The sequence below is a fragment of the Scardinius erythrophthalmus genome (assembly GCF_964197995.2).
Source record: "Scardinius erythrophthalmus genome assembly, chromosome: 12".
NCBI lineage: Eukaryota > Metazoa > Chordata > Actinopteri > Cypriniformes > Leuciscidae > Scardinius > Scardinius erythrophthalmus.
Window position 1 is genome coordinate 41,051,014 of NC_138232.1, and position 18,745 is coordinate 41,069,758.

At 37.6% G+C, this 18,745-nt stretch overlaps 1 protein-coding gene across 1 annotated transcript; it reads left to right on the forward strand.

The window, feature by feature from the left end:
* Positions 1–205: 205 nt before the first annotated feature.
* On the forward strand, positions 206–18,338 carry LOC308699093 (protein-glutamine gamma-glutamyltransferase 5-like; the record flags this gene model as incomplete). Its single annotated transcript, XM_081379681.1, has 13 exons — positions 206–212; positions 486–665; positions 3,311–3,541; positions 7,937–8,055; positions 8,134–8,262; positions 8,344–8,521; positions 9,202–9,337; positions 9,977–10,080; positions 10,204–10,446; positions 12,489–12,695; positions 16,131–16,294; positions 17,072–17,208; positions 18,188–18,338. 13 exons carry the CDS (start codon positions 206–208, stop codon positions 18,336–18,338), a joined length of 1,986 nt encoding a protein of 661 aa, XP_081235807.1.
* Between the last annotated feature and the right edge of the window lie 407 nt (positions 18,339–18,745).

Here is an 18,745-nt window from a genome sequence, read left to right on the forward strand (position 1 = left end):
CACAGCATTCTGGTATGAGTGATTGCGTTACTGTTTTAGGTGTTGGTTCCGATTGCAACATTTTTCTTGTTAACTTCACTTGAATTTGGTTTGACGTCTCAAGGAGGGGCTGAAGAATTTCATATATAAGCACAATAAGCACATATCTAAGCACAATAAACATAGAACCTGAATCTAACAGCAAACAACAACACAGCAGTATCTCATGGACGGTAAGCTTCAGTTATTTTACTATTCATGGTTGTGTTTTTAAAGAATTTACTGCTTTAATATTTTCTATGCATGTCATTTAATTTTATCAGATTATTGCTGCTATCATTTTTAGATATTTTTTTATAATAGTTGTTTATAAACGATTAATTGCTATTAATTTGAAATTTCTATGATCTACATTTTATGTTCAGTAATTCGTTATTTTAAATTATTTCTATTTTTATATTAAAATTTTTCAGCTGCCTCACAAATAATTTGACATTTTTCTACAGAGTTGAAGCTTCGAAATGTCCACCTGCAGCAGGTCCAGAACCAGATCCGGCACAAGACTGATGGTCTGAGCTCCAGCACTCTGGTGCTGCGCAGAGGACAGCCCTTCACCATCCTCATCAACTATGATGGACGGCCATTCGATCCACTGAAGGATAAACTGTTCTTCCGGATTGTTCTTGGTATGTTTGTGTGTTTGTGCGAGTGCTAAATAAACGTGCAGCCTCATCTCACTCTCTCTTCATTACGATTATCAGTAAATAATCATATTTTCCAAATGCAGTTATTCAAATTGTTTAGAATCAGCATAATCTGTGCATTAGGAAAGGAATTGAATTTATTCATTTATAAATCTTTAATATGTATAATATATATATATATATATATATATATATATATATATATATATATATATATATATATATATATATATATATATATATATATATATATATATATACATATAAACCTGGATGAACGCATTGTTTATTAGTAGCCTACCATTAAATAAATCTTACCTGTTTCAGTATGACTGACAAGTATGCATCACATTAGGTTTATTAGTTTGTTAATTTTAAGAGTGTGTAATTCAAATAGATGGAAATTTTATATGCAAACCAAATAATTGTGCTCATGAACTGAAAGCAAAAATAAGTGTTCGTAAGATGTACTATATATATATATATATATATATATATATATATATATATATATATATATATTTTTTTTTATTTTATTTTTTTTATGAGGTAATTTATTCATCCCATAATAAAACATTGCAATTGATGTAATGTTTTATATATATATATATATATATATATATATATATATATATATATATATAGTATAAAAATATAAATATATATGTATAATTTTGGTTTATTCCAATACATGCAAATAAAAAAAGTATTGGTAGAACTTTATTTTACAGTTCTGTTCCCCATGTACATACTATGTACGTATTATAGTAAAACTGCAATATGCACTGTAAAATGTAATTAGTTGACCTTACTTAAAAAAAGTATGCAAACTCGTTGCCTCAAAAAAATTAAGCACAGTAAGCTTAAGATTAGTGAGTTAGAAAAGCTTGTTTATTTTAAGTGTGCAGTACTAAATCAAGTAGTACCACGTTTTTTTATGTTCATGTAACTTAATAGTCATGATTAGTGTTAACTTAGTTTTTTCATTTTGTGTGGATTGCTTGATATAAATTTAACCCCACTTAGAATTACTAAATACCTACAACTTAACACTTTGTTCTGCTTTCTAATTTTTCAAGTACACTTAAATTAAAGAAACCAATTTCTGAGTTAGGTTTACTTTATTAATTATAGCACTGTTCTTGTACAGCATAATATTTAGAATTTCTTAAAAGTTTCCATTATACAAAAAAAATATATATATATTTTTTTTTTGTTTAATTTAGTTTTTAGACACATTGACATCAATAATCAGCCTGTGAATCTCAACAATGGTGACAATATAAAGCATGTTGCAGTGCATTCTGGGTGCAACCAATCAAAACTCATTCATTGGTCCCATCATGCATTGCTGTATGAATAAATAATGAGCTTATGATCAGGGGTGATCTGTTTGTCACCATTGTTGAGATTCATACGCTAATTCTTGATGTCTGTGTGTGCCTACATTAAAAAAAAAAAATTGAAGTTTTTTTTTTATTATTTATTTGATTATTTGGATTTCATTGAAATGGCTAAAAATATTATCCTGTACCAGGACAGTGCTGTTATAATTAATAAAGTAAATCTAACTCAGAAATTAACTCTGAACTATATGAGTTCAGTGAATCAGGTCAAATGATTGTGAAATAACAATTATGTTAAATCACAACCATCACCATCAGATCACCTTTTCTGTTTGTTCATCTGGCTGTTATAACTCAGGTACAGCAGGTTAAATTAAAGTTATAAGGGGCAAGAGCCCAACTAAAACAAACACTAATCACCACAATGGTGGCTTAAAATTATGGTTTTCACCTTCAGCCAATAGTGGCTATTGAAGGGCGAGTCTTGGCGTGGCCATATATCGCCGTCTAGCGTAGAGAGGACTGATCTGCGCATGCCCACAGGTCATAAACTTGAATCCAGCTCAAGTAGACTGAGCTGGTACGATTTTTCAACCTCAAAGTACAAGTAACTTACTAAAAGTGAATGTTAATAGCAGGTTGAAAAATAAATATTAAGCTCAATTTACTATTTTTAATTAAATACGATGTTTGCATTTACAGTATGGGTAATAGGCTACTAATGTCACATTATATGTTTTGTCATCACCTGCCTACGTCACTCATTTGTTTTCACGGACACTAATCACGTTCAGCTGTGCACTCATCAGTCACCATCATTAACTCCTGTACATATGTTCAGTTCTGTTTCAGTTCAGTGTCCGGTATTGTTTGTTAAGTGTGTGTTGCTATCCGTTTGCCTCTCTGTTGGATCTGTTGAATAAACCTTTTGAATAGAATCGTATACATCTTCCTCATCTGTCTGCCAGCAACCACCCGTGACAGCTAACACTGAACCTACACATAAACCTAACCTGAACACATGTAGTTTCCTTATATATCCCTGTACTTTCTTAGGTAAGTACACAAAAGTGCACGTACTATAAAATAAAGTCCAACCAAAGTATTTTGATTGTAGGACAGATTGTCGTATGGCTTCTATAGATGTATACACTATTGCTTAACAGCTCAGAACACATAGTAAGTCAGTCTTGAAAGGTTATTGATAAAAATTAATTCCTTAATGGGGAAACTGAATATTATTTTTGTGTTTAATTCTGAACCCTACTGTGTTCACCGCAGGGCCGCTGTCTGTGGAGGTGCCGGTCTCTGTGTCTGGACAACCTTCTCCGTCTCAGTGGAGTGCCATTCTGGAGGGGACCGTACCAGGCCGTACGCTTACCGTATCACTGTATAGCCCTGCATCTTCCTCAGTAGGAGTCTATACACTCCACCTGAGAGTCGAGACCCGCGGGAGCATTAAATCCCATGTGCTCGGAGAGTTCACGCTCCTCTGCAACCCCTGGTGCCAAGGTGAGCAGGAGAAGAACTGTAAATGAACAATAGTATGTACCTGTATGACAAAAGAAGATATTTTGCTAAACAGTTGCTGGTCCCCATTGACTTCTATATATATTTTTTTTTTTTCAAACTATGGAAGTCAATGGGGTCCAGCAACTGTTTTGGTTACTAACTTTCTTCAAATTATCTTCTTTTGTGTTCAACATAACAAAAAAAAACACACATTCAAGTCACTATGATATTCTGGTCTCTAGATAGGCTATCATAAGTTTAAAGCCTAGATATGTATCTCCTCAACAACACACATCATTTGAGAAATCATTCATGTTTGTAGGACTCGCCATAATAAAGATTTACATTGGACTTATTGTATATTTGAATATAAATTAATATTTTCTGCTTTAAAATCTGATTGGTCGAGCCTTGGTCAAAGTTAATAAACACACTGTCAGCTAATAAACTATATTACATGGTGGAAATATTATTTTTAAGAATATTACTTGATATACACTACAGTCTATAAGTTTGGTGTCTGTAAGATTTTGTCTCATTGGGCCCTATTTTAACGATCTGAAACGCAAGTGTCAAAGCGCAAAGCGCAAGTAACTTTGTGGGCGGGTCTTGGGCGCTGTTGCTATTTTACCAGCGGGATAAATGACTCTTGCGCCAGGCGCAAATCTAAAATGGGTTGGTCTGAAGAGCTTCATTATTCATAGGTGTGGTTTGAGCGTAACGTGAAATAAACCAATCAGAGCGTCATCTCACATTCCCTTTAAGAGCAGGCGCGCTTGTTCTAAAGCGGATTCCTATTATAACTGCGGATTTCCCAGGCGCACGCCAGGAGCGGTTCACAGCCAAGGAGAGCAACACTCTCGTCAGGGCAGGTGGAGGATGGAGAAACCCACCCAAATTAACTTCGGTTAAAAAGGCGTACGATAATTTGGGTAAATGTGTAAGCTAGATGTATGCTTTTATAATAAATTGTCTATCTATCTATCTATCTATCTATCTATCTATCTATCTATCTATCTATCTATCTATCTATCTATCTATCTATCTATCTATCTATCTATCTATCTATCTATCTATCTATCTATCGTAATAATGTATGATTTGCAAAAATGAAAACTGCTGCTTCTGTGTAGATGAGAGAATCAAAGTGCATGTTGTGCACACGCTACATTGATTATGGCCAAGCATGCACCCTTAAAATAGCATATGAATAACATGCGCAATGCGCCACTGACTTTAAACTATTTTTTCCTGGTTAGTGGCGCAATTGTTTACTAAACCTGCAAAATAGCATGAAGGAATGTTTGCGCCGGAACACGCCTCCTTTTTTGCGCTGAACCGCCCAGGGAGTGCAAGTTCATTCCCTAGTTTAGCGACGTGCTTCTGTGGAGGGAAAAGCGCGCTTTGTGCGTGTGCAAACTAGGAATGATACATGCGTCGGTATACAAAGTCAATTGCGCTGGGTGCAAGATAGGGCCCTTAGTCTTATGTTAACTCTTATGTATTTATTTGATCAAAAGTACCGTAAAAACAGTAAAATATTATTACAATCTAAAATAGCTGTTTTTTATGTAAATGTAATTTATTCCTGTGATCAAAGCTGAAATTTCAGCTTCATTACTCCAGTCTTTAGTGTCACATGGTCCTTCAGAAATCATTGAAATATGATAATCTGCTCAAGAAACTGTCAGTGACTGTAATGAAAAAGGCAAAAAGATCCAATTGCGAGTGAACAATAGTGTTTATTGACAAAGCAGAAACAGATAGAGAAGCTGGTCAGAGTTGTCCTGGGCAGAGATGGAAATGAACTCGGTAACGCAGGGACGCAATGGGCTGATAGAAGTCCTGGCAGAAACAGCAGATCCTCCAGGAAGCACAGGAGACGAGAACAAACAAAGTCTCAGGAAAAAGCACTGAAGGCACGGAAAGCTTCCCAGGAGAGCCTCAACGATATGACAAAAGACAGGACGAAACCACAGACAATAAATAGGCATGAACCCATGAGTCAGTGAACCCATGAACCGTGACAGTACCAGTCGTTTAGCAGACCTGATGTATTCGAGGTTCTTATGATCGGTACAGACGATAAAGGGTTCCCCCGCTCCCTCTAACCAGTGGCGCCTCTCCTCCAATGCTAACTTGACTGCCAACAACTCTCTGTTACCAATATCATAATTACGTACGGCAGTCGAAAAGCGATGAGAAAAAAAACGCTCAAGGGTTTATCTTGTCGTCCGCAAAACATCGCTGTAAAAGTACTGTGCCTACCCCCACCTCTGACGCGTCGACCTCCTCCACAAACTGACGTGAGGGATCGGGGCTACAGGAATGGGGGCTGAAATGAAGCGGCTCTTGAGGTTGGTAAATGCCGCTTCTGCAGCATTAGACCACCTGAACGCCGTTCCGGTGGAGGTCAAGGCAGTCAGATGAGCGGCTAGTTGGCTGAAATTACGAATAAAACGTCGGTAAAAATTGGAGAATCCCAGGAACCTCTGCAGGGCCTTACGGGAATCTGGAATTGGGCAATCTACCACAGCCTTAACCTTGTCAGGATCCATGCGCATTCCCTCGGACTAAACAATGTACCCCAAAAATGGAACTGATTGAACTGAACTGGATTTGGACAGGCCAAAAGGCATAACCAAATATTCAAAGTGCCCCCTGGGGGTATTAAATGCCGTTTTCCACTCATCCCCCCTTCTTATGCAGACCAAATGATAAGCGTTGCGTAAGTCCAGTTTCGTGAAAAGAGACGCTCCCTGCAACCACTCGAAGGCTGAAGACATCAACGGCACAGGATAAGTATTCTTTACCATGATGTTGTTCAGCCCTCAGTAATCAATGTATGGTCGCAGAGAGCCATCCCTCTTCCCTTCGAAAAAGAACTACGCACCCATGGGAGATGAATAAGGATGAATCATCCCGGCTGCCAGAAAATCAGAAATATATTTCTACATGACCTCCCTTTCTGGGACAGAATGCGAATATAATTTGCCCCTGACAGTAAATCTATGGCACAGTCATAGGGACGGTGCGGAGGGAGAGAAGCAGCCCGGGACTTACTGAACACTTCCTTCAGGTCGAGATACTCCTGTGGCACGTTTGACAGGTTCACTGGTTCCCCCTGCAACACAGAACGAGAGACAGAGGAACAAGCAGACACAAGACACGAGGCATAACAATGATCACTCCATGCCGAGACAGAGTTATGACCCCATCCTATCTTGGGCTCCGGAATTCTATGGAATAGTTGGAGACGGTTCTGTTGTCCTGGCGAAGGTCGGCGAGTTTGCGGGCCACCTTGCGACCCACTACCGTGCGGTCGAACACTTGTCTCATCTCCTCCCTGAGTGCATGGAACGAGGAACAGCAGGGATGTTGGTTCTCTCACACCGCCGTTCCCCACAGAGCCGCACGTCCAGAAAGCAGAGTCATCACCAACGCCACTTTAGACTGCTCAGAAGCGAAGGTCACAGGCTTAAGAGAAAAGAAAATGGAACACTAGGTCAAAAAGGTTCTGCAGAGGTTCGGCTCGCCGGAGTACCTCTCTGGTGTAGGAATGCATGGCTCCTGCTGGTTGAGGTTGGGTGGATCGTGGGGAACGGGCGGCGGGGGTGGTGCAGTGGGCAATCTCAATTGTTGTAGTTGAGAGGTGAGCTCGGACACCTGCGTTACCAGAGCCTGTATAGCCCGACCAGTAGCGACTATCTGTCCGTCCTGCAGGTCCATTCGAACACCGTTGTTTTCGAGAAATTCCTGTAGATCGGGAGAACTCGCTGAATCCATCCTTGGTCAGATCGTTCTGTCAGTGACTGTAATAGATAGAAGTAGATAGAAGTCCCGGCAGAAACAGCAGATCCTCTAGGAAGCACAGGAGACGAGAACAAACAAACCAGGAACGAAGTCTCAGGAAAAAGCACTGAAGGCACGGAAAGCTTCCAAGGAGAGCCTCAACGATCTGACAAAAGACAGGACGAAAGAGCGAGGACTAGTCAGTGAACCCATGAACCGTGACATAAACATTTCTGATCATTATCAATGTTGAAAACAGTTGAGCTGCTTCAGAGTTTTGTGGAAACTTGCATTTTGAGAATTCTTTGATGAATTGAAAGTTCAATGGAACAGCATTTATTTGAAATAGAAATCTTTTGCAACATTATTAATGTTTAATGTCACTTCTGATCAATTGAATGTGTCCTAGCTGAATAAAAGTATTCATTTATTGAACAGTAGTGTAATAATATGTTGAATAGTGATGTCTTTCATTGCCATTTTACAGAACTTCACCTTCATACGTACAAAAACCTTAGCTGGGGTAAAATCACTGTAATGCACGGCTTATTGCTTTCATTTATTATCATTATACCAAGCTCACCCTCTTCTGTTATTCTGCAGCTGATTCCGTGTTCCTGCAGTCGGAGGATCTGAGGAATGAATACATCAGGAATGACTTCGGCCTGCTGTTTAAAGGCAGCCCCGGGAACGTCGACTCCAGACCCTGGTCTTTCGATCAGGTGAGACGTTTGACTGTTGACTGATGGCACAACACTGAAAAAGCTTCTCATTAACACCTGACACACGTGTATTTTCAGTATGAAAAAGGAATACTGGACATCTGTATGAAGTTGCTGCAGTTGAGTCCTCAATCTCAAACGGACGCGAGGAAAGATCTTCTGAACCGCAATAATCCGGTGTACATCGGGCGTGTGATCTCAGCTATGGTGAGGAGGATCTCCTCTTATTCTCTGCTCTCCACTCACTCTCTCCATGTGCTCATGTAGTCTCTCTGTCTTTCTCATCAGGTGAACTGTCAGGATGATAAAGGGGTGTTAATGGGGAACTGGTCAGGAAACTACAGTGATGGTGTAAACCCCTCCACGTGGTCCGGCAGCGCAGATATTCTCTGGAAGTGGTCAGAAACACAATTCAGCCCTGTGAGATACGGACAGTGCTGGGTGTTCGCTGCTGTCATGTGTACAGGTGCGACCAGTATGAGTGCTTACACTACCGTTAGAACGTTTGGGGTCAGATTATTATTATAAAATAAAAACATTTATATTTTTATTTAGCAAGGATGCATTAAATTGATCAAAAGTGGCAGTATATTTATAATGTTTCAAATAAATGTAATAAATTCTATTCTATTCTATGTGAAGCAGCACAACTGTTTTCAACATTGATAATGATCAGAAATGTTTCTTGAACAGAAAATCAGCATATAAGAATGATTTCTGAAGGATCATGTGACACTGGAGACTGAAGTAATGATGCTGAAAATTTAGCTTTGATCACAGGAATAAATTACAATATATTCACATAGAAAACAGCTATTTTAAATTGCAATAATATATCACTGTTTTTACTGTATTTTTGATCAAATAAATGCTGCCTTGATGAACATTAGAGGCTTCTTTTAAAAACATAAAAAAATCTTACCGACCCCAAACTTTCGAATGGTGTATCTGTATGTCCTTTAAAGTTTAAATCTACCCAAAAAATCTTGCAAACCGGTATGCTGTAATTTTCTGTAAAACACAAAAGGAGATGTTAGGAAGAAAGTTCAAGCTGCTCTTTTTCATGAGGGATTGTGTTTCTCAGATTGTGCTGAGTAAAATAATCTGTGTTTGGGGGTGTGTAATTGTTATTTGTTTGTGTCACAGTAATGAGAGCCCTCGGCATTCCAACTCGAGTGGTCACCAACTTTAACTCCGCTCACGACACAAACGCGAACATGGTGATTGAGGAATATTACTCGGAGAAGGGGGAAAAGCTGCCTATCAGTCGGGATAGCATCTGGTGAGTTACGCCTTGAAGCTAAAAAGTCTTCTTATTATACTGTAGTTATGTTGCTAAAACATTCACTACTTTTCAAAAGTCTGGGGTCGGAAAGATTTTTAAATATTTTTGAAAGAAGTCTCTTCTGTTCATCAAGGCTGCATTTATCTGATCAAAAATACAGTAAAAAAAAACAGTGAAATATTATTACAATTTAAAATAGCTGTTTTCTATTTGATTATGTTTTAAACTGTAATTTATTCCTGTGATCAAAGCTGAATTTTCAGCATCATTGCTCCAGTCTTCAGTGTCACATATTAAGAAATCATTCTAATATGATGATTTGCTGCTTCATATTTTTGTGAAAACCGTGATCAATTTTTTTATCGGCTGGAATAGAAATCTTTGAAACATGTCTTTACTGTCACTTTTGATCATCCTTGCTGATTAAAAGTATTAATTTCCTCCTCCAAAACAATCTAAACTATGTACTTATTATTTTTTTATGTGTGAAGTCTTTTATTGTGTTTCTTTAGGCTCTGCTTCTTATTAGGATGCAGTATCTTTACAAATAAACCTGAATTCATTGCAGTTGAAATGAATTGTTTCAGTGTTTTTAATCTGACAAAATGTGAGTTAAAAGTGTTTGGGCTTTTTCAGGAACTTCCATGTGTGGGTGGAGAGTTGGATGAAGAGGCCTGATCTGGATGGAGATTATGACGGCTGGCAGGTTCTTGACCCCACGCCGCAAGAGACAAGCGCCGGTCAGTCAATGCTAATGCATATAGAAAACTCAAATGCTTTTTATCCCTGCATGCGGATAAGACCAATTGCTACCAATTGATATGATGCTGTTGATGCTAAAACATAAACTGAATCTGTCACAGGAATGTACCGCTGTGGTCCTGCTGCTGTGAAAGCCGTTCATGAGCAGAAGGTGAGCGCGCCATACGATGTGCCGTTCGTTTACGCAGAAGTCAATGCAGATGTGCGTAGAATAATCATCAGAGATGGGAAGATATTAGCAACCAGCGTAGACAAAGACACAGTCGGAGCCCTGATCTGCACCAAACGTCCCGGTCCAGCCATGCTCATGCAGGACATCACGTCAGAATACAAAACTGAGATGGGTAAGAGGAACACTGAGAAAGAATAAGAGAAAATCAATAGATTTTTATACAAAAAACAACAACAACTGATTTCTTTCACATTTAGATAAAATGCCAATTATGTTCAGAAGTGATGGTAAGTCATTTTATCTTTCTATTTTTTAAGTTGAAGTGTGTAATTCATCTAGTATCAGCAGCATCTGCAAAATATAACAAGGAGTGGTTGATGTTAAAGGAACACTCCAACTTTTTGGGACTTTAGCTTATTCACAGTATCCCCCAGAGTTAGATAAGTCCATACATACCTTTTTCATTTCTGTGCGTTCTGTAAGTGTTATTTGACGCACCCACCGCTAGCCTAGCTTAGCACAAAGACTGGATGTAAATGGATAAGGTAGCATACTAATCCCAATAAGTGACAAAATAATGCAAACATTTTCCTATTTACATGTTGTGATCTGTATAGTCACAGCGTGTACAAATAACAAGGCTATATGAGACAGAGACCATTTTTAATCGTATAAATACTGGGAACTATATTCTCACTAGGCGTAGGAGCACAGCTACTTGGGTGGAGTGGCTACTTTGTTTACGGAACCATCAACAGGGCGTCTCGTGTGCTGCGCTAATCACTCCGCCCAAGTAGCTGTGTAGGCTAGCGGTGGGTGCGTCAAATAACACTTACAGAACGCACAGAAATGAAAAAGGTATGTATGGACTTATCTTACTCTGGGGGATACTGTGAATAAGCTAAAGTCCCAAAAAGTCGGAGTGTTCCTTTAAACTAAGACTTTGAGGAAATATTTGAAAATAATCTCAACATCAACTAAAATCTAGTTTAATAATATTTGTAGTGTTTTTTATGCTTTTTGACAAGAGAGATAAAATGATCATGATGAGATCAAAAGTATTTCTTACTCTCTGAATACAATTGTGTATGCTCACACCATATATATCCCGCATATTTTAATGTTTTATCTACGTATACAATTCTGATGATATTTTTATTTAGATATGTTATTTATTATATTAAAATATTGTTTTGTAATATTCCTTTCCAGCTCGAGGTGGTGGAGGTACTGCTGAAAGATTTGGTAGGTTTTAGCATTTGGCTTTTCTTCCCACATCAATACTGCTCTCAATACTGTGATTGATTATTCATGTCTTTTCATGCAGTTCCTCAGGGCATTAATAGATATGAAGATGAGAAAAGTATTTCTTCTCTCTGAACACAATTGTATACGCTCACACCAAGATAAACAGAAATAATAACAAAAAGAAATAAATGCAAAAAAAAAAAAAAAAATATATATATATATATATATATATATATATATATATATATAAAATTATATACAAATGTAATCACAGTTATAATAATAATAATAAAAATGAAAAAAGATGTTGAGTCTATTGGAAAATTGTCAGCCCTTTTTAAAATTGGAATACAAATTTGTTAAAGATTTTGTTAGCATATATTGCATTGTTGTGCTTGGAGTCCATAGTTTGATTTGGGACAGTAACGCAATGAAACATGCCAAATTCTGCAGCCATAAGTTTTGGCCAGGCTGTCAAAGAAAACAATTATAAACACATGCACAAAACAAGAGAGAACCAACAAAATATTAATTACTGGTTATGTTGTAGTCGATGTATGCTTTTTCCCGTCTCAGCCTTTTGTTTTCTATGCATTTTTCTGAATAGAAAACTAAAACTGAAGCTGTAGTTCGCAAATAATTTTGTCAGATAAATACCATAAGCAAGTTTTGTTCTTCCCTCATATTTAAAATGTATGAAATATTTTCTCTTATTTTGATGTTTTAATCAAGCTTGTAGGGTCGTTATCGAAGTATGCAATTTTATCCCGATATATATATATTTTTTATATTTAATTTTTTTTGTAATTCATCTTCATTTTAAAAATACTCTCTTCCAGCTCGATGTGGTAAAGGTGCTAATGGAAGTGGCGGTACGTTTTAGCATTTGGTTTTTCTTCCCACATTAATAATGCCCTTTGATTGTTTGAGTGATATAACAGTGATTCTTCATGTCTTTGCATGCAGTTCTTCAGGGCATTGGAGTTTCTCTCCATCTTCTGAAAGCTCCTGTAGTCGGAGAAAACCTTTCTTTCATCGTCAAAATCACTAACAACATGGCAATTCCAAAACTGCTGAGACAACGCGTGAACGCTCAGAACAAAGAGTACAACCGCGATCCCACTGGAACCTTCTGGGAGGCTCGTGATGATCTGACGATCGGCCCGAATGAAAGTAAGAAATCTGCAACCGATATTAAAATGCTTAAACTGAGTTAAAATGTACTTAGGACTAGTTGATTTCCACAGTTACTCTGCTGTAGGGGTGGGCGATTTGGCACTGAAATATAAAACCACGATTGAAGTAATCGCAATATTTTACAAAATGACATTTAAAATTGAAAAACCCAACCTTTCTTATTTTTAAGTTGTTAACTGGACAGGACTCATGGCGTCATGTGACTAAAATATAACATACTACTGTGTGACATGTCTTCATGGAATGCACACTACATACTGTTAACTACATACTTTTTTTTTTTTTTAAAAGAGGACCTGTGATTCTTTTTTTACATGTTCATCTTTCTTTAGTGTGTAATGTTGCCAGGCACAAAGTCCCTCCAGCAGGAGTTCTTCTCTATATCAGTGTTGGTGTTTCTGAACTCCCTGAAATGACTCCATTGTAGTCTTGAGTTTCTTCCGGGAACGGATCCAGCCAACCAATCAGAGCACAGTGTGCTTTTCAGAAGGAGGGGCTTCACAGATACAGGAACTAAACAGAGCGTTACTGACAGACTAGGGCTGCGTTCCAGTCCACTTTTAGACACGCACTTGCGAACTTCCCTAAGCACTTCCCTCAGGGAAATCCCTACCGCCATTTTAAAGTACGTTCCACTTCATGAAGTGGATGAGGGAAGTTTATATGGACAGACCCTCGTTCCCTCGATTTTGACCGAGGGAGCGAGTCTACTGTATATGTACACTTCAGGCACCTATATGTCCCACAATGCAGTACGATTGTGACGTCACCACATATCTCGTCTAATCACCACCACAACAAACAACTCTATGATATATTAATTATATATTTTAAATTTAAAATGACTATATACATTTGGATGCTGCATTAAACAAATTCTTAAAGGGAAAAATTTTAAATAATAAATAAACTCCATAGCTGATTCCAAGTGATCAAGGGCTTAGGACGTTCCAGTTCAGCCCATTGCAGTTTCCGCCAGCAGTGCAACGTAAGCAAAGACGTACATCCGAGTGAACAAGACAGAGGGAAGTTAGCGAGTGAAGGGTATGACAATTTTGGACTGGAACGCAGCACATGAAGAGTTAAGTCAAGTCATGTGACCTTTATTTATATAGCGCTTTACATGATGCACATTTTTTCAAAGCAGCTTTACAGTAAAAAAAACGGAAATTACTTAATGATGTGAAGTTGTGAACAGAGTTCATTTCAGCTGTAAAGTGGCTTTAAAAAGAAAATAGTGTCATTGTTCAGCAGAAGTCGGTTAAGTGTTCATTCGGTTCCATTGTAAAGATCATTAATTATTAATTTAGTTCATTTAATCTATAAAGCAGTTCTGCAGAAAACAGCTGCTACAATGTCAAATATGTGAAAAATATTTATTTTTAACAATCAGGCATGAAAACCTATTCTAGTAGAGCCCAAAAACAAAATCAAAACTTTGTAAAAGGGCATAATATGGCCTTTAAAAATCAATAGTAGACAGTAGACACAGTGCAGTAAACTATGATTCCTTTCTGAACACAGCTAGCATATGCATAACATATTTCTTACAATCTAATAACACCCATCTGGATAGTATTGGACTACATGATTTTGACTACCACAAAAATGTGTTGAAATTATTCATTAGGAATTTCACAATCGTAAGGCTGGAAGCTTTATTTTGCTATTTTGAACCAATAATCGGAACAAAAGGCAGTTGAAGGATGGCGCGTATTATTCAAATATTTATCTGACTCCAATATAATTAATCTGACTCCATTAAAGTTGTTGTTATTCTTTAACCTCTTATTCTTTAAAGGTAAAAGTCTTTCTTAGACCTGATTTGAAAACGTAGGATTTAACCTGAACGTTTAGATAACGAAAGTTATAATCACTTTAGCTTTCAACATAATCAGTGATAAAAGGAATGATTCTCAAAGCCTTTAAAGCAGGCAAAGTTGTTTATTAAGTTACATGTTTAAATATACAGACAGTAGAATGGAACAACATACTGTATAGAAACTTAGTTGTTACAAATAATGCACTGTTGTGCTAGCCTGGAAATCCAGACCTAAATCTGAAAGATTGGTCTGGCATCGACTAATGAAAATCGGCCAGGGGTGCGTTTCCCGAAAGCATCGTTGGCCAACTATGGTCGCAAGTTCCGTCGTTACCAATAGAGTTCAATGGACATTGCGATGAACTTGCGACCATAGTTGGCCAACGATGCTTTCGGGAAACGCACCCCAGGTCGAGGCGCGGCACCTAGCATGCATTTGAAAATCTCACTGCACACAATTGGATAACACTACGACCAATCACAACAAGTTATCTCTTAGCTACCAATGGATGTAGATTAGACTCTTGTCGTATCCGGTCGGCAAAACAGCAAAAACGCCCTTCTTGCAAAGGAACGATTCGAGCGCCGTCTTCTGTTCCTCTTTTAGATAAAAAGCCAAGCCTAACTCGTTCATTGTAGCGGCCAAAGCCGTTTGTTCATCCATAGCCATCTTGCAATGTTTATAATGACTTTGACGTCACAGCGCTGTCGTCATCTCGCCTTTGGCCCGCCTATATCAGATAACCCGATGTGATTGGTGCAGCTCAGATACAAGGGCATATTTAATGAGCATCATTACTCGACGCCAGAGTAACTCGCTGAGCAAATTCAACTTGTGCTCTCGCGAGAACTCTGGATTTCCAGGGTACTGTTGTGCAGAAGAGGGTGTAAAAGCCTTTCTTGTAGTATGAGGTAACGCACTGGTGTGACGGGGTTAACGCCTTTCTCCAAGATTAACACTTACCTTTCCTTCTTATAAGCTGAGCAAAGCATTGTTAAACTTTACTGGAATACCAACACCGAAATTGACAGGCTGGAAACCAAAATATGAGGCAAATGGGTGGAGATCCAGAGGGGGAGAAGAACATTAACATCTTCTCCTCAATGCATGTTTAACCAATAGTACCTAGATTGTATATTAGGATACTTTAATATCTCTATTAAATTCACCACCATTCATTTCAGTTTCATAAGCTGTCAGATGAGACCAAACATGGCATAGTTACATATTAGAACACACTAGTAAATAAACTCTATGTAGTTGAAAGCATATGTCCTGTGAAGCAAATGGTACAGATTTATCATTGAGGTGTAAACGACTCTGTCTCTCCCGACAGGACCATCCTGTGCCTGGAGTGTCCCAACAGTCCTGAGTCAGCATATTGATGAAACCCTTGCACTAGATAGGCATTAGCATACTGTGATGATGAAGGCCATCGTGCCACGCTTAATTCACTATGAATTTAATTCAATATGTATACCTTTAAATGGATTTTTGAAGTACTATCTATGGCAGTAATGAGTTTTGCCCATATTTGCTCAGCCCTACACAATCAACTCCATGATTCCTCTCTGTTGTACTCCACCAGCTGTGACTGTAGAACACGAGATCTCCTTCAACGAGTACATGCTGAATGAGGCTATGGAGGATTGCCTGGTTAACCTGGCTGTGGTTATAGAGGATGTGAAGTCTCAGGAGATAGTGCTGGCTTCAGAAGAGTTTAACATCAGCAGCCCTGCCCTCAATATACAGGTATTGGTGGCCCATCATAGACTTTCCTTTTTTTTTCAATTTAAAAGAATTATCGGTATCGGCGAAAATGTTTTGGCCGATACCGATAATTCTTTTAAATTTCTAAGCCGATAACCAGTATATTGGTCGATAAATCGAAATTTTTATAGCATTTTTGAGAGCCTGATTACAAAAACAAAAGTCTCACCATTAAAAGTAATGTCCCAAGCACACAATTATAATTTTCTCATTATAATTTTATGTAGCCGATATGCCAGACTTGTGCTGCGTATGTTGCACTTTACTGTATTTTCCTTATTTGTAATGATTTTAGTCATATTTTAAGCAATTCTAAACCATCATGGTAGAACAGTGCACATCTGAAGTGTCTCAGCTGTAGGAAATAATCCTTTATTTATCAGCTTTAATATATCGGCCATCTTTTCTTATCGGGACGAAAATAATAACCCTAAAAATTGACATATATCGGCCGATACCGATATGGTGGCTGATATATCATGCATATTATATATATATATATAATTTAGAGCTCCTTTCATGGGCAAAAAAGAGCCTCATTAAACAATGGGTTGCAAATGCAGTTTTTATGTTGACTTTAAGAAACAACACAATATTTGTTTTGTGACTAAATTACAGTGTTTTCAGATTATTTTTTGTAAACACGTGCATCACTCCAAGATCATAGGATATTAAAAAAATAGATTTTTGGCATAACTGAATTCACAAGTAATAAAAGAAATAAAGCAATTTAATAAGAAACCCTGTGTTTTCTTCCAGATTCAGAACGAGTCCTCGGTCTTCATTAACACACAGCAAGTTGCCACGGTAACCTTTACCAACCCATTCAACGTTGCAGTGAGAGGTGACCTCATCGTAATGGGTTCAGGACTCTTGGAGGAGAAGGTTCAGATGAGGTACGTGAAGTGTTTCATTTCAGTGTTTAGAGCGATCGATCACCAAATAAATGCACAAAAATAACCATGTAATTCAGTTAAATTACTGTTTTCAAAAAGGTTTCTCAAACACATCCCTGTCTGCCATTGGTCAAACGGATAGCTCCGCCCCAAACACACACCATTGGTTGATACAGTGTGTTGGGCTGATGCTCAAACTAAATTGTAAAAATTTACCATGGTGACCATAATACCATAGTGGCTTTACTTAGATAAATAATACAATAGTAATCATTTAAAAAGTAATTAAAATAACAGAAACATTCTTACAGTGTTTAAAAAAGTTCCCATATTCATCTATTGTGTACTGTTTAACAGTAGTAACAGTCTAGTATAGTAACTTTGGTATTTTAGCACACACAAGATTCCCATGGTAAATGTAGCTCACATACCTGACTCTGAAGGGCGTCTAACAGTCGAGTACATACAGTAATATCTGTAAAGTGGGTGGGGTTGTTCCTGACATTTGTGACATCTTTATCTTGTTTATCTGTGACCTCAGTTTCACTGCAGCTGTGTCTATTAAAAGTGTCAGTACACACTTGTCGGCCTGCATTTCAGAAACACTAAAATCACTGGTTATTTCAGTTTCTCTGTGTGTATTGTGTAATCATATGCATAACAGAAACAGTGTACATTAATTTGTGTGTTAAACCTGCAGATTTGCCCGATTATACAATATAAACTCTCAGACTTAAAGTAGTGGACCAACAGAAATTAAAGTTAATCTATCTTAAATGTAAGTTAAATCAAAATTATGCTTTAAATGCTAGTTTAAGTTTGCTGCAACAGAATTATTATAAGCCTTGATTTAATCTAGATTTAAGATGAATCCTTATTGTTTTTTTGTGTAAATCACTAACCCTAAACATGAGCAGTAGTAATAGTAATAGTAATAGTGATTTCCCTGTCTTGAAATGTCCTGTTCTTTATATCTCAGGCTTACGATCCAGCCTCGAGAAACCATGAGGAGGCCCATCCATTTCATTCCCTGGATGACGGGAGCCAAGATGCTTCATGCTAGTTTAGAGTTGGCACATCAGTCCACCATCCTCCGTGGATTCAAGACCGTCACTGTTCAAGCAGCTTAGAGGGAAACACCTTTACAGATGATTGTGAACACTCAGAGATGATTGCCCAGGTGAAAAGGAAATGTATTTAAATTGTGCTTTTTTGGACATACTTAATCTGGGGTTCTTCATTTGGGAGCCACACTCATGACCTTCACGGTCAAAAGTGAAATAGATTTTTCCCCAGTAAAATCAATGTAAAAGTTTTGTTCAATAATATTTTTTCTTTTTCTTTTTTGTATTTTGAGAGAATTTTAGTGTAATAATTAATATTTATGCAATAATTATGATCCATTTTCCCCATTGAAAAAAAAAAATATATATATATAATTTTCATTATTTTTCAATTAATGCTGTATTTCAGGTTAAAATAGAGACTAGGCCTTTAAAATCCAATTTTTGTCAGATTGATGCCATCTGGTGAGAGC